The sequence below is a fragment of the Ursus maritimus genome, unplaced genomic scaffold (genome assembly GCF_017311325.1).
Source record: "Ursus maritimus isolate PB19 unplaced genomic scaffold, ASM1731132v1 scaffold_25, whole genome shotgun sequence".
NCBI classification, from domain to species: Eukaryota; Metazoa; Chordata; class Mammalia; order Carnivora; family Ursidae; genus Ursus; species Ursus maritimus.
The window spans coordinates 32302979-32318001 of record NW_024425008.1 but is presented as its reverse complement, the minus strand read 5'-3'; the positions used below and the strand labels follow the sequence as shown (position 1 = coordinate 32318001).

The 15023-nt window shown below is 35.8% G+C and overlaps 1 protein-coding gene across 4 annotated transcripts in view; it reads left to right on the top strand.

Moving 5' to 3' along the window:
- The window catches only part of GPHN (gephyrin), a 642872-nt gene that overhangs the window by 354016 nt on the left and 273833 nt on the right, over positions 1 to 15023 (top strand). For all 4 annotated transcript variants that reach the window (XM_040641766.1, XM_040641767.1, XM_040641768.1 and 1 more), the window contains exon 5: positions 8569 to 8663. In XM_040641766.1, coding sequence (XP_040497700.1) covers positions 8569 to 8663 — 95 coding nt within the window. The remainder of the gene's footprint in view (positions 1 to 8568; positions 8664 to 15023) is intronic.

Sequence of the window (15023 nt, the reverse complement as noted above, 5' to 3'; positions counted from 1 at the left end):
GGAGCAGAGGGAGAGGAACAAGCAGACAGTGCACTAAGCCTGATGTGGGGCTTGATCCCACAACCTTGAGATCACATCCTGAACCAAAATCAAGAGCCAGGCACTTAGCTGACTGCGACACCCAGGCGCCCATACCTTGCTGTTTTCTATTGGACTTAGGCAAAAGCATAAATCAAGAGGTGCTATTAGCTTTTTTTCCTTCAAAGGTATTTTCTATCTCTCACATTCTTTTCCCAGTCTCCTTCAGAGGTATGGTAATGTCCAAGGCTATCTTCCTGGTAATCAGTGTCTTCAAAACTGCTGCTCTTGATAATTCTTCATTAAGTTTTCAAGATTGTTGCTGGCATTTTGTATTCTTCAGACATCTTCTGGTAATTCATACCCATTCAAAAACAGACATACTCCTCTCATAGCTTCTATTCTGCACTCTTTCTGATAGAACTATTCAGTTTTCACAATTGCTTTGGCTATAACAATTTCTACAACATAGGTGACTTTAGATTTGTGTTTTAGTATAAATAATAGTACCCAACATTTTTAAGTATTTGATATGTATTAGGAATGATGCTAATTATTTTATATGTTTTATTGTATTTAAGCAGAGGGGAAAAAATCATTCCTGTGTCTGAATAGGGTGCAGTGTCTTACAAACTGAAAACATACAGTAATAGATTAATGGATTAAGTTCAGAATTGGAATCTGTAGGTCTGAGTTCCTTTCTGGGGTTTTCTATTGATTTACTCAGTGGCATTGGATTAGTCATAGAATTTACAAAAAGAGAAGTAATAAATCTCTGTATTATGTAATACAGGATTATGTTAACTATTGAAATAGAAAATATCAGTAGGTATTTTTTAAGAAAAGCACCATAAATAAAAACTTCATAATTATTGAATTATGTAGTTAAGAAATACTACTCATGTTTAGCTCTCCAGTGTAGTAAATAAGAGAAATAAGAGCTTTTGTCAGAGCATTATAAATTTAATGTAGTGTATGTTATTATACTAGCATTATATTGTGACATCCTTTCAGTTAGCTAAAAATGTTTTATAGTGTTAACACTTTACTTTTATAAGAAGAGTATCAAATATCATTACCCCTTTTTACAAATGGAAAACTGAGAGATAAATTTCCAGAGGCATAAAAACATAAACTGTTATTCATTTAATATGTGAACAATGAAGGACTATTACGTTATAGATGATAAATAAAAAGCCTGATCATAAACGGAGACGTTAGTAGCTTTATATCAGTCTTTAGATGAGCAAAACTATAGAGCAACTTGTTTAATTCAAGCTGCAGCATGCCATAGGCTCCAAATACTTAAGTGTATACATTTTTCACTCATCTTTACTAATGGAACTTCTACTTAATTAAGTTTATCTCAAAACAACAGAAATATTGGATTTCTTTCTTTTTAGGAAGGACTTACTCATTTTCTTCTTTCCCAATTGGCTTCTAATTTTACAACTGAGGGTGGTATGAGATGACAACACTTTATAATGATAATTAAAACAGAAAGGAGCTGTTTTTGCTTTTTTCTCTCTTCTCAGCAGTTCTTCCACCATCCCACTTCCTTTACTTCACCTATTTCTTGTTCCTCTCACTTTATCACATGTGCCTGTTTTGGTGAGAATCTAGTTTTGTAGAATGAGAACTTTAAACGTGATAATTACATGGTTCTTAATGTAGATACTATATAAAGAGGCCACAGTGAGAATTATCACATCTTAGGGCAAAGAGCAAAGTTTTAGACTTTCTAAAATCAGTTGGCAGTGAGCCATTTGCAAGTAGTACATACAGGCCTAAAGTAGGAGCTTGTTTCTTTTATTCTTGATTAAGATTTTTAAGCACAGTTAGTTATGTTGTTATATGAATAATAAAACTTAAAAAAAAACTCGCATTGCTTTAGGTATACCAAGTAATTATGTGTCATCATTAACGAAGTAGAAATTCAATGTATACCAACTACATTAAAAAAACAAAAAAAAACTCCAGAGTAGCTGGAATAGAGACTGGGTTATGTTCTCACTAGACTAACCAGAGAGCCCCCTTTTAGTATAATTTCAAATTATATCATATTTCAACTTCATCATTCTTCAGATTTGAGAAACAGGATATTTTCCTATATCTATATGTCAGCTTTTGAGGAGCATGAATGAGTAACATTTTTTTCTAAATAGATTAAAAGACATATGTAGGAGGGCCTGGGTGGCTCAGTTGGTTAAGCGCCTGCCTGCCTTCAGCTCAGGTCATGCTCCCAGAGTCCTGGGATTGAGCCCCACATCAGGCTCCCTGCTCGTCTCCCCCCCCACCATGCGTTCTCTCTCTCTCTCTCAAATAAATAAATAAAATATTAAAAATAAATAAATAAAAATAAAAGATATATGCAACCAACACTTTTAACTTTGCAACTTTTCTTTTTACACAGTGAGTTATTTTTCACATTATTTTCCTCCTTTATCTAAACATTAACTTGATAATTTTTTTAATTTTTCACATAATGCCAAAAATGAATAAATGTATATTGCAGATATAAAAAATTCTAATAATCCATAGAAATCTCACTATTCTTTCAACTTTCCCTGCAATAAGATGTAAAGTAGTGCTATTTATATAAGTGGGATATGAAAATAAGTATTCTCATGAAAATCTCTTATAAAAATAATTTTCTTATCTGAGTTCCTTGATTTTTTGTTTGATAATTTGATTATCTTCTCCCTCTGCCCCTGCTCGCTTGCTCTCTCTCCCCTTCTCACTCTCACTCTTGCTCTCTCTCACGCGCTCTCTCTCTCTTGCTCTCTTTCTTTCTAATAAATAAAAATTTTTTAAAAAATAATTTTAAAAAATAAATAAATTCTTTTGTTAAGCCAGATAAATTGGTTGGCTTGCTTTAGGGGCCATGCTATACAAGAAATACTTATCTTTAAACATTAGAACCTTACTTAGCATGGTGATTGTTAACTCTGTGACACATAATGGGAACTGAGTTTCAACTGTGGGACTCTTGGCGTCTCTGCAAAGTATATGTTCATTGAATGGAATGGAAGATGACACTGCTGCAGTACTTAAATTTTTACTCTTTTTTTGTGTGTGTTTTCTCTATACAATTAAACTGTCTCCTTTGATCTTTCATCATACAAAGAGCTTATTTAAACACTGTATAACTTTAACTGAAAAACAAAATGGGAGTATCTCCATTTTGAAAAGTTTTCTACTTCTTCCAGGAGTGGAAGAAAATGTAAATATTTAAGAAGGCTAAAAACTCTGAGGAAAAGAAATACATAAATAAGATCATATCTTCCAAGTAAAACTGAGATAACTACCTTCATTCCCTGGTTGTGTCTTCTCTTGCGTAACAGTAGCCTTTACCAGACCACGTAGTCACATGTTATGATACACTGATGTGTTATGATTGGTTGAAATGTGTTTGCAACTAATTTAAAATTAACAAAATATGCAAATGAATATTTTAATTAATTAAAATAAATTCAAGGCTGCCCTTAGAATAATGTGACTCTTCCATTCTGCTCTGTTTCTTAGAGAAGAAAGGAGTAGATTTATAGCTGGTGCTCCTTGAGTATCCCTAGGAGTTCGTCATGTACAAGTTTTATCCATCATATGTAGTCCTGAGAAAAGAAATACATTAAAGATAGCTTCTTTGTACCATAGGATAATTATAGAGGCAGGCTCTGAGTGGTTAGTTTATTATAACCCTTTTTTAAAGTGTAAAACAAAATAAATGTGTTTGCCCTTTAATCAATAAAGTAAGGAAAATTTAATTTGCTGTCATTAAACTGCCTATTTTTTTACCTAATTTACCTCCTCAGTAGGTCTATATTTACTCTGATAAAGACTCCACACATTTATTTCAGTCTACTTTACAAAGTTGAATATAAGATAATCATGAAGATTAGATCAAGTGGCACACATTATTATTAATCTGCCTCATTCCTTCCATCTGCAGTGTGTTTTTCAAAGTGTGGTCCTTTGATCAGCATCACAAGCAGAACCTGGAAACTTGTTAGAAATGTACATTTTTGAGGACCCAACCAGACTTTCTGATCAAAATCTCTGGGTGGGACCCAGCAGTCAGTGTTTAACAAGGCGTGTGGGAGATTCTGATGCATACTCAAGGCTGAGAACCACTTTTTTAACCATATCCTACCTTGATAGAGTAATGTTATTAATAACATTAGTAAATTATTAGATGGCGTTTCAAAGATAGTCTTTGTTATTTAAGATTATTTAATCAGTAGAGGGTACTGCAATAATTGTTAGGAGGAAATTTTATTAAATTTATATAGTCAAGTAACAAGCATATAAATATTAATATATAGATTATGCTCTGTTGACAAAAATATGTCTAGAAAAATAAATAAAGTGCTATACTAAGTGGTTTTTCACAGTCACCATGAGTCTAAGGAATTTCTGCGCATTTACATGTGGCTAATATGTGCCCTGTACATATTTAAACATCATTGTCTGTTAGCAATAACATTTTTTAAGATTGTTTTTCCTGTGAAATTAAAATGGATCAGAATTTCACTGACAGGTTCTCTGGGCTATAAAATCATTGTTTATGACACGCTTTTTTTGCAAATTGAACAGTCTTTGAAGCACTTTCTGACTTTAATGTTATCTTGAAAGTGTCACTGATAAAAGAAAAAGATCACAATAAGTGATTTTCCATAGGAGGTTTCATAGTTTAGAAAGTATTTAACAACTTTGATAGTTTAAAAAGTATTTAGAAGTTCAAGATGAAATGTTTTATTTAAAGAGAATGGCTAAATCCCATTAAACCTTTATTATTTGGCACTCTAGTAGTTCCGAAAACGTTGTATCCAAAGTAGGAATATAAACTTCTGCTCTTGCTCAAGGAAAAAAAAAAAAAAGATAAATAAATAATGTATAAGAAAGTTGGAAACAATTTTAAGCTAATTTAGAAAAGTTTCAAACTTTTGATAGCATTCTTTTTTGCCATTGATTATAAATAGCCTATTGATAATGAATGCTTGTTATCTATTCATAAACAGATACAGGTAAAGCTACACTTATTAAAACCATTCTTCTGCTTCTATTTTCTTGTTTAGACAGTTTTTTCCCATTTTATTCTAAATTGAGTTTTATTCCCTTGCTCTTTGCCTTCTAGTTGTATCTTTTCATTTATGGTTTATAGATGTTTTTACCTAGCTCTTACCCTCCTGTCCATCTTCCAATTTCAGCACTTCATTTGGCTGCTTGTTCCCTTAGATCTAGTATTTCAGTATTCTGATCCCTGTTTCCCACTTGCCAGTGTTCTCACATTCAGGTTCTTGCTGTCCGTTCTCTTTCCCCTCATCTTTGCTTCTCAACCACTGTTTTCTAGGTTTGGTTTCTGGATTTTTGTATTGTTCCTGTTCTCTAACTGGTATAATCAAAACTGCAAGGATATAAGGAGAATTGGAAAGAAGAGACATAAAGAGAATTGACATGTATTGAATGCCTATTCTATGCTAGGTGATCTAATTCTCATAAGATTTAGGTAGGTTTTATTATTTTCTCCATTTTATTCATAAGTACACTGAAGCTCCAAGAGGTTAAATATTTTGTTCTAATTCACAGAGAAGCTAAGTGATACAGCTGGGTTTCAAACCTGTATTGGTTCATTTATTCATCGTTTTATTCAACAAATATTTTATTGAGTACATATACTGTGTGTTGGGCACTGTGCTAGGTGCTGCAACCCATCCAGCTGTTGCTCTCATGAAGCTTAACTATGTGGTGGCATTGTTTGATTTCACAGATGGTGATCTTTCTGCTATGCCAAACAGCTTTAGAGGAAGAGAAAATAAAAAGGAAATAGAAGGGTTCTGATATTTTATGGAAAATCTATATTTGATAGATGTCAAAAAGACTAGTTTGTGCATTATTTAGAAATCTTATTGAAGAGGTTGATTTGTATCTAGTCCTAGAAAGAGTCTGACAACTTCAGCACTCACCACTGTAGACACTAGCGCCTTTTAGTGGCATCACCACAGTATATATTTTCCTTTTGTATTCTCAAATAAAGAAAATTTGTAGCTATAGGCCCAAATTATCTAGAGGGCTTCATCATTAATTGTCCTCCCTAAATTATGTTTAGAAAAAAGATGAAGACTTCTCTGTAAAGAATACATTTTTTCATCCATCCATCCATCATCCATACAGTTATTAATACTCTGGAAAATATTTAGGATGGTTTACCCAAATACATAAAACACAACAGAACTTTTAATAAGATAAACGTAGGCAAGGAAAAATAAGATCAGATTAAGCTGTGTTCTGTACTAAAAAGTATCCACATTTGTCTCTGTTTTCAAGGGTTACTTGATTCACAAGCATTATAATTTTTTTAAAAAGACAAAAAAAAAAAAGACCCAAAAACTGGTGGCACAGAGTACCATTCCTAGATACGACACTTAAGAGAAAGTTTCTCCAATAGCTCCTCCTAAAGAGAATCACAGAGAAATGTGGTGTACAATGGCCTCAAATACTTCCTAATATAAATACAAGTTTCACTGAGCCATTTCATTGGATCCACTTGCATACAGCAAAACAATTCTTTGAAAAGTGAGCACAGGCATTCTAGGTAGATCACTGTGGTCCAACCAAATCCGGTGGTGTATTTTAGAGAATCTATAGAAATTGGTGAATTGCATGTCTTGTAGGTAATTCTCATATGTAATTCATCAATCAGGTTTTTCATGTAGTAGGTGAAACTGAATTTACACACTCTTAGAAGTGTGTTCTATTCACTATTGTAATATCACTGCCTAGAATAATACCTAGTACATAATAGATGCTTAATAAATATTTGTTGTATGGATGGATAAATGTTGTTATTTGAAGTATCTGTTTAAGTGAAAGACTTCTTCTCAGCTATTTATATATTTTTTTTTCATTTGCCCTTAAATAAAGTGTGCTACTGTACTTTGGAGTACTTCATCTTTACATGATCCCAAATTCATTAAATGTTGAACATTGCTTATGTGACTTTTTCAAGCAGATAATGAATATTAGCCCTATTGAAAGAATTCTTTTAAGATTGTTCTCCATAATACTACATGCTCGATTTTTAAGACTCTAAGATTTTACAGTCTCTAAGAAAAAGTTGTAAACATCAATAAAGCGGTTTGTAATATAGAAATAGTGTTTCTTCTCAGGAGACCTCAAAATCATACCAGGTAGTTTGAATTTGGAAAACAACAGATAGATTCTGAATAATGCTAGCTTGACATCTTTTAGCTGTATATTTAAATGAAAGTAATTAACTCCCAAACTTAGGAATTTAAGAATTTCTTAGAGAATTTAAAAATTCTCTATTTTTAAGGCAGGTTTTATTGAAAAGCATAATGGTAGTGTTGATAGTTCTTTAAAATTTCTGCCTTGTTAAATACTGCATTATGCTGGGATTCAGTGGACCAGTAGATCACATTAATTCTGGTAATCCTTTATTCTATATAATTATAAGGTATTAAATAACTAATTTATATGCATCTTAAAAGTTTATAACATCAACCAGCATCTAACACATACTTGATGCATTTTTTTTTGCCAAGTCCTTAACCTAAATTTTGCCCAGAGCTACAGTCTTATTTAGTATTATCCCTCTACTTCTAATAAAATACTTAAAAAATCAAACTTTCTCTATATTCCTCCATAGCCTTTTATTTCATTTGACTTTCTTCTTATTTACTGGAATAGTTTATTTTGCAAGCTTTATTCCTATATTGCTCCCAATTATTGTAACCTGTTAACATCTATAGAAATAGAGGATTAGGAATGGATTTGGTCATGTATTCCACTCATAACTTTTAGCCTAAAACATATCTTTACCATCACAATATAAATATATACCTATTTTGATTGATCTTTAGAAAATGAGATTTTCCTGTCTTCATTCTCTTATTTCAGGTTTAACTTACACACTTGTCTTAAAAACGCCGTATTTAAAACTTCTGTTGTATAGTGGAATCCTGCCACTTCACTGATTCTTTTTTAAAATAATTAGATAGTTAATTTGTATTGAAAATATAAAGATGGTAAATTGAGTTTTTCTTCTGCCCAATACATGAGAAAGTTGACATGGTGACTTCCTGAGTTCGTTTTAATTATGTCATAAAATCATAGAGCTGGGAGAGATAAAAAATGATCTCAGGTTTTAGGGATTAATTATTTCATGTGTAATAGTCAAAAAGTACCCAGATTTCTTGCCCTATCAAAATCTATTGAGCTGTTATAGCAATCTAAGGCTACGTCTTAAAATTTAGATTATCAGATGAGACTTCTATCAAATACCTCTGAGTTATAAGAGATAAGAGAAAAGTCTGCTAATATATATAAGTTCCCTGGATGTCCTGGTTCTCAGCTTTTATTCACTGGTCCCAAAGAACTGAGTCTTGATACTTTAAAAACAATATTTGGGGAACTACAAAGTATGGTCTATAGAAAGCATGATTTATAATTATTTTTAAGTTAATTTTACTACTCTGCCTTCCTTCTTTTTGGCTAATTTCACTCAGTCTGCTATTTAATCTTTAATTACAGGCCACAAAAGAAGTAATAGAACGGGAAGCGCCAGGGATGGCCCTGGCAATGCTGATGGGATCACTTAATGTTACACCTCTGGGCATGCTCTCTAGGTAAGAAAGTCACTAACATGTTGCAAAGAAAATTAATTCAATACCACTAATCACTACAATAGACTGATAAACATAAGAAACTTCAGTCAATAACACTTAAATTCGCTCCCTTTTTTTCCTCAGAGTTAAGAGTCTTAGTATCCTGTCTAGTTAAATCTTGACCATTTTCCTTCAAATTTTTTTTTACATTATGTTTAAACTTTTAGAAAATATTATACTTTGCTAAAAGGTGTCAATCCTAACCCAGAGGAGAGTCTAGTTTATTAAGATGTAAAATTATTTTTGTATGTGATTATTTGTAATCATCAATTAATATTCATTAATTGTCATCAAATGGTAATTTAATAAAACAGCGGAGGTTTTTTCCAAAAAGTTATTCTCGTATGTTAGGATACGTAAATAGGCATATTCATGGGTGGTCATAAAAAGAAGCTGAATTAATAATATATTAGTAGTATATTAAGTTAGTATATTTAAAACTATGCCTTTGTTGACATAGATGTTGACATCTATTCTTTTTTTTTTTAATGATTTTTTATTATATTATGTTAGTCACCATACAGTACATCCCCGGTTTACGATGTAAAGTTCAATGATTCATTAGTTGCATATAACACCCAGTGCACCATGCAATACGTGCCCTCCTTACTACCCATCACCTGTCTATCCCATTCCTCCACCCCCCTCCCCTCTGAGGCCCTCAGTTTGTTCTCATAGTCCATAGTCTCTCATGTTTCATTCCCCCTTCTGATTAACCCCCCTTTCTTTATCCCTTTCTTCCCCTACCGATCTTCCTAGTTCTTATGTTCCATAGATGAGAGAAATCATATGATAATTGTCTTTCTCTGCTTGACTTATTTCACTTAGCATTATCTCCTCCAGTGCCGTCCATGTTGCAGCAAATGTTGAGAATTTGTTCTTTCTGATAGCTGAGTAATATTCCATTGTATATATGGACCACAACTTCTTAATCCAGTCATCTGTTGAAGGGCATCTCGGCTCCTTCCACAATTTAGCTATTGTGGACAATGCTGCTATGAACATTGGGGTGCTATGGCCCTTCTCTTCACTATGTCTGTATCTTTGGGGTAAACACCCAGTAGTGCAATGGCTGGGTCATAGGGTAGCTCAATTTTTAACTTTTTAAGGGACCTCCACACTGTTTTCCAGAGTGGCTGTACCAACTTGCATTCCCACCAACAATGTAGGAGGGATCCCCTTTCTCCACATCCTCTCCAACAATTGTTGTTTCTTGCCTTGTCTATTTTTGCTATTCTAACTGGCGTAAGGTGGTATCTCAGTGTGTTTTTGATTTGAATTTCCCTGATGGCTAATGATTTTGAACATTTTTTCATGTCTGTTAGCCATTTGTATGTCTTCATTGGAAAAGTGTCTGTTCATATCTTCTGCCCATTTTATGATTTGTTTATTTGTTTCTCATGTATTGAGTTTGAGAAGTTCTTTGTAGATCTTGGATACCAGTCTTTTATCTGTAGTATCATTTGCAAATATATTCTCCCATTCTGTGGGCTGCCTCTTAGTTTTTTGACTGTTTCCTTGCTGTGCAGAAGCTTTTTATCTTGATGAAGTCCCACAAGTTCATTTTTTCTTTTGTTTCTCTTGCCTTTGGAGATGTGACATGAAAAAGATTGCCATGGCTGATGTCATAGAGGTTGCTGCCTATGTTCTCCTCTAGGATTTTGATGGATTCCTATCACACATCGAGGTCTTTCATCCATTTAGAGTTTATCTTTGTGTATGGTGTGAGAGAGTGGTCAAGTTTCATTTTTTTTGCATGTAGCTGTCCAATTTTCCCAGCACCATTTATTGAAGAGACTTGTCTTTTTTCCACCGGATGTTTTTTCCTGCTTTGTCAAAAATTAGTTGCCCAAAGAGCCGAGGGTCCATTTCTGGCTTCTCTATTCTGTTCCATTGGTCTGTGTGTCTGTTTTTGTGCCAATACCATGCTGTCTTTGTGATCACAGCTTTGTAGTACAGCTTGAAATCCGGCATTGTGATGCCCCCAGCTTTGTTTTTCCTTTTCAACAATTCCTTGGCGATTCGGGGCCTTTTCTGGTTCCATACAGATTTAAGGGCTATTTCTTCCAGTTCTGTGAAAAATGTCCTCGGTATTTTGATCAGGATAGCATTGAAAGTGTAGATTGCTCTCCTGGGCGAGTACATGGACATTTTAATTCATGTTAATTCTTCCAATCCATGAGCATGGAATATTTTTCCATCTTTTTGTGTCTTCTTCAATGTCTTTCAAGAGTGATTTGTAGTTTCAGAACATGTGTCCTTACATCTCTGGTTAGCAATTCCAAGGTAACATGTGGTTTTTGGTGCTATTGTAAATGGGATGGATTCCCTAATTTCTCTTTCTTCAGTCTCATTATTCGTGTATAGAAATGCAACTGATTTCTGAGCATTGATTTTGTATCCCGCCACATTACTGAATTGTTCTATAACTTCTAATAGTGTGGGAGGATCTTTTGGGTTTTCCATATAAAGTATCATGTCATCTGCGAAGAGAGACAGTTTCACTCTTTTCTTGCCTATTTGGATACCTTTTATCCCTTTTGTTGTCTGATTGCTGTTGCAAGGACTTCTAGTACTATGTTGAATAATAGTGGTGGAGAGGGCATCCTTGTCGGTTCCTGATCTTAAGGGAAAGGCTTCCAGCTTTTCCCCATCGAGACTCATAGCCATAGGCTTTTCACAGATGGTTTTTATGAGATTGAGGAATGTACCCTATTCCTACACTCTGAAGGGTTTTAATCAGGAAAGGATGCTGTATTTTTGTCAAATGCTTTTTTTCTGCATCTATTGAGAGAATCATATGATTTTTGAATTTTTCTTTTCTGGATAAAATCTAAGACATGATAGATTTGGTAAACAAGTTGAACCACCCTTGCATCATCCCAGGGATGAATCCCACTTGGTCATGATGGATAATCCTTCTAATGTACTGTTGGATTCTATTAGCCAGGATCTTGTTGAGGATTTTACGTCCATATTCATTAGGGAATCGTCTGTAATTCTCCTTTTGATGGGGTTTCGGCTCGGTTTGGGGATCAAGGTAATATTGGCCTCATAGAATGAGTTTGATAGCTTCTTCTGTTTCTATTTTTTGAAATATTTTTACAGAATAGGTATTATTTCTTCTTTGAATATTTGCAGAATTCCCAGGAAAACCGTCCGGCCTGGAGTTTTGTTTTTTGAAGGTTTTATCACTGACTCAATCTCTTCATAGTTAATTGGCCTGTTTAAAAATCAATTTCTTCCTCTTTCAGTCTTGGTAGTTTATAGGTTTCAGGAAGTCTCCATCTCTTCCAGATTGCTTAATTTATTGGCATAACGCTGTTGATAAAAGTTTCTAATAATCCTTCCAATTTCATTGGTATTGGTTGTGACCTCTCCCTTTTCATTCATAATTTTATTAATTTGGGTCCTTTCTCTATTCTTTTGGATAAGTCTTGCCAGTGGTCTGTCAATTTTATTTATTTCAAAGAACCAGCTTCTGGTTCTGTTGATCTTCTCTACTGTGCTCCCACTGTTGCTGTTCCAGCTTCTTGAGGTGAGAATATAAAAACTGCATTTTAGATTTTTCTATTCTTTTGAGTGAGGCTTGATGGCTATGTATTTTCCCCTTAGGACTGCCTTTGCAGTATCCCATAGGTTTTGGACCATTGTGTTTTCATTCTCGTTGGTCTCCATAAATTGTTTAAATTGATTTTTGATTTCCTGGTTTATTGAATCATTCCTGAGCAGGACGGTTGTTAGTCTCCAAGTGTTTGAGTTTCTTCCAAATTTTTCCTTGTGGTTGAGTTCCAATTTCAAAGTGTTGTGGTCTGAGAATATGCAGGGAATAATCCCAGTCTTTTGGTATCGGTTGAGACCTCTTTTGTGTCCCAGAACATGGTCTATTCTTGAGAATGTTCCTTGGGCATTAGAATCGAATGAGTATTCTTTGGTTCTGGGGTGCAGTGTTCTATATATATCTATGAGGTCCAACTTGTCGTGTATGGCATTCAAAGCCCTTGTTTCTTTGTCGATTTTTTACATGGGTGTTCTGTCTGTTTCTGATAGTGGAGTGTTGAGGTCCCCTACTATTAATGTATTTTCATCTATATGTCTCTTTATTCTGGTTAAGAGTTGGCTTGTATATCTTGCTGCTCCCCTGGTGGGGGCATATATATTTATAATTGTCATATCCACTTGTTGGATACATCCTTTAAGAATAATATAGTGCCCTTCTGTGTCTCTAACTATAGTCTTTAGTTTAAAATCCAATCTGTCTGATATGAGAATTGCTACCCCAGCTTTCTTTGAGGTCCATTGGCATGAGAAGATTTGTATTCCATCCCTTTACTTTCAGTCTGGATGTATCTTTAGGGTTCAAAATGAGTCTCTTGTAGACAGCAAATGGATGGGCTGCGTCTTTTATCCAATCTGAAACCCTGTGGCGCTTTTATGGGGAGCATTTAGCTATTTACATTGACACTGAATATTGAGAGAGATGATTTTAATGATGCCATGATGCCTGTAAAGTCTTTGTTTCTATAGATTGTGACTTTCTGTTCTGTATCACTCTTGGGGCCTTTTTACTTTTATAGAACCCCCCTTAATATCTCCTGTAGGGCTGGTTTCATGGTTACAAAATTGGTCAATGACTGGCGATTCTGGAAGGTCTTTATCTCTCCATCAATTCTGAATGACAGCCTTTCTGGATAAAGGATCCTTGGCTGCATGTTTTCTCTGAAAGAGCTTTAAAAATGCCCACCCACATGCCTTTCTCTCATTCCAGGTCTGTGTAGACAGGTCTGACGTAATTCTGATACCTTTGCCATCAATTCTGAATGACAGCCTTGCTGGATAAAGGATCCTTGGCTGCATGTTTTTCTCTGAAAGAGCTTTAAAAATGTCCCCCCAACCCTTTCTCTCATTCCAGGTCTGTGTAGACAGGTCTGATGTAATTCTGATACCTTTGCCTTGGTACGTGAGAAATTTCTTTGCCCTGGCCGCTTTCAATACTGTATCCTTTGATCTAACATTTGCGAATTGCACTATGACGTGACGTGGTGTAGGTTTGTTGTGGTTGAGCTTGGGAGGGGTCCTCTCTGCCTCTTGGACATGAATGTTTGTTTCTCTTGCTAGATTAGGGAAGTTTTCAGCTACAATTTGTTCAAATATCTCTTCTAGACCTCTGTTTTTCTCCACCCCCACGGGGATGCTGATGATTCTGACGTTGGATCGTTTCATTGAGTCAGTAATCTCCTGTAACCTACATTCGTGGGCGTGGATTTTTTTAAGTCCAGCTTCTATTTTCGCTTTTTCTTCTAACCCATCCTCCAATTCGCTAATCCATTCCTCTGCCTCATTTACCCTGATCGTCAGAGCCTCTAGTTTTGATTGCATTTGGCTCATAGAATTTTTAATTTCTGCCAGATTCGCTTTCATTTCCGCCCTTAGAGATTCTATATCTCATTAACATTTTCGTTAATACTTTTTTCAAGTCTACACATCATCTTGACCATTGTTACACTGAATTCCATTTCTGATAATTTGGTTACATCCATATCCATTAGTTCTGTGGCACAGGCCACAGACGCTTTGTCTTTTCTTTGCTGGGGGGGAATTTCTCCTTCTCATCATTCTGATGAGGAGAAGTTGTGGGGTTGTCCAGAGCCCAATATTGACCAGGACCCAGGCCGTGCGCCCTTGTTTTATAGGGATCTTAGGGATGTGGGCTTCTTGATTTTTCAGCCTGCCTTCTGGGGGAGGGGCCTGCCGCGCTGATACTCAGGCAACCCTGTTTGGGTAGAGTCTCCGTGTCCCCTGCGAGTGGGGTTGGGGATGGGCACGCTGTGAGCCGGTATTTTGTTCTTTGGCGGCTTTCCCTGGCGGTTTGCTGTGACTCTTCTGAGAGTCAGAGTAGCAGTAGCCGAATCTCAGCCTCTGTCTCAGAACAGAGGGATCGCGGACCGTTCTCCACTGATGTTCTGGCCACTTTAACTCTGTTTCTGTTGGTGATGCTCAACCCTGCAGTGTCCTGGGATGTGCGCCACACACCCGGCGTCCCAGCCCTCACTTCCAGGGCCGGCGCGTCTCTGTCTTTTGTGTTTCTAACACTGCCAGCCACCAGCTGCCCTCGCGCGCTCTGGAGCTCCCGGTCTCAGTCTGGTTCCAGTGAGCACACAGGAGCTCCGGTTTTCAGTCTGGTTGCGCGTTTTCCGGCTCACAGTCTCAGTCTGCTCTCTCTCGCGTGCCGGTCCGCGAGTCTGCCCGCTCCCCCGTGCAGGTGGCTACCGCTTCCCAGCCCGAACGTGGCGGCTCCCTCCCCCTTCTGTTTATCTTCCG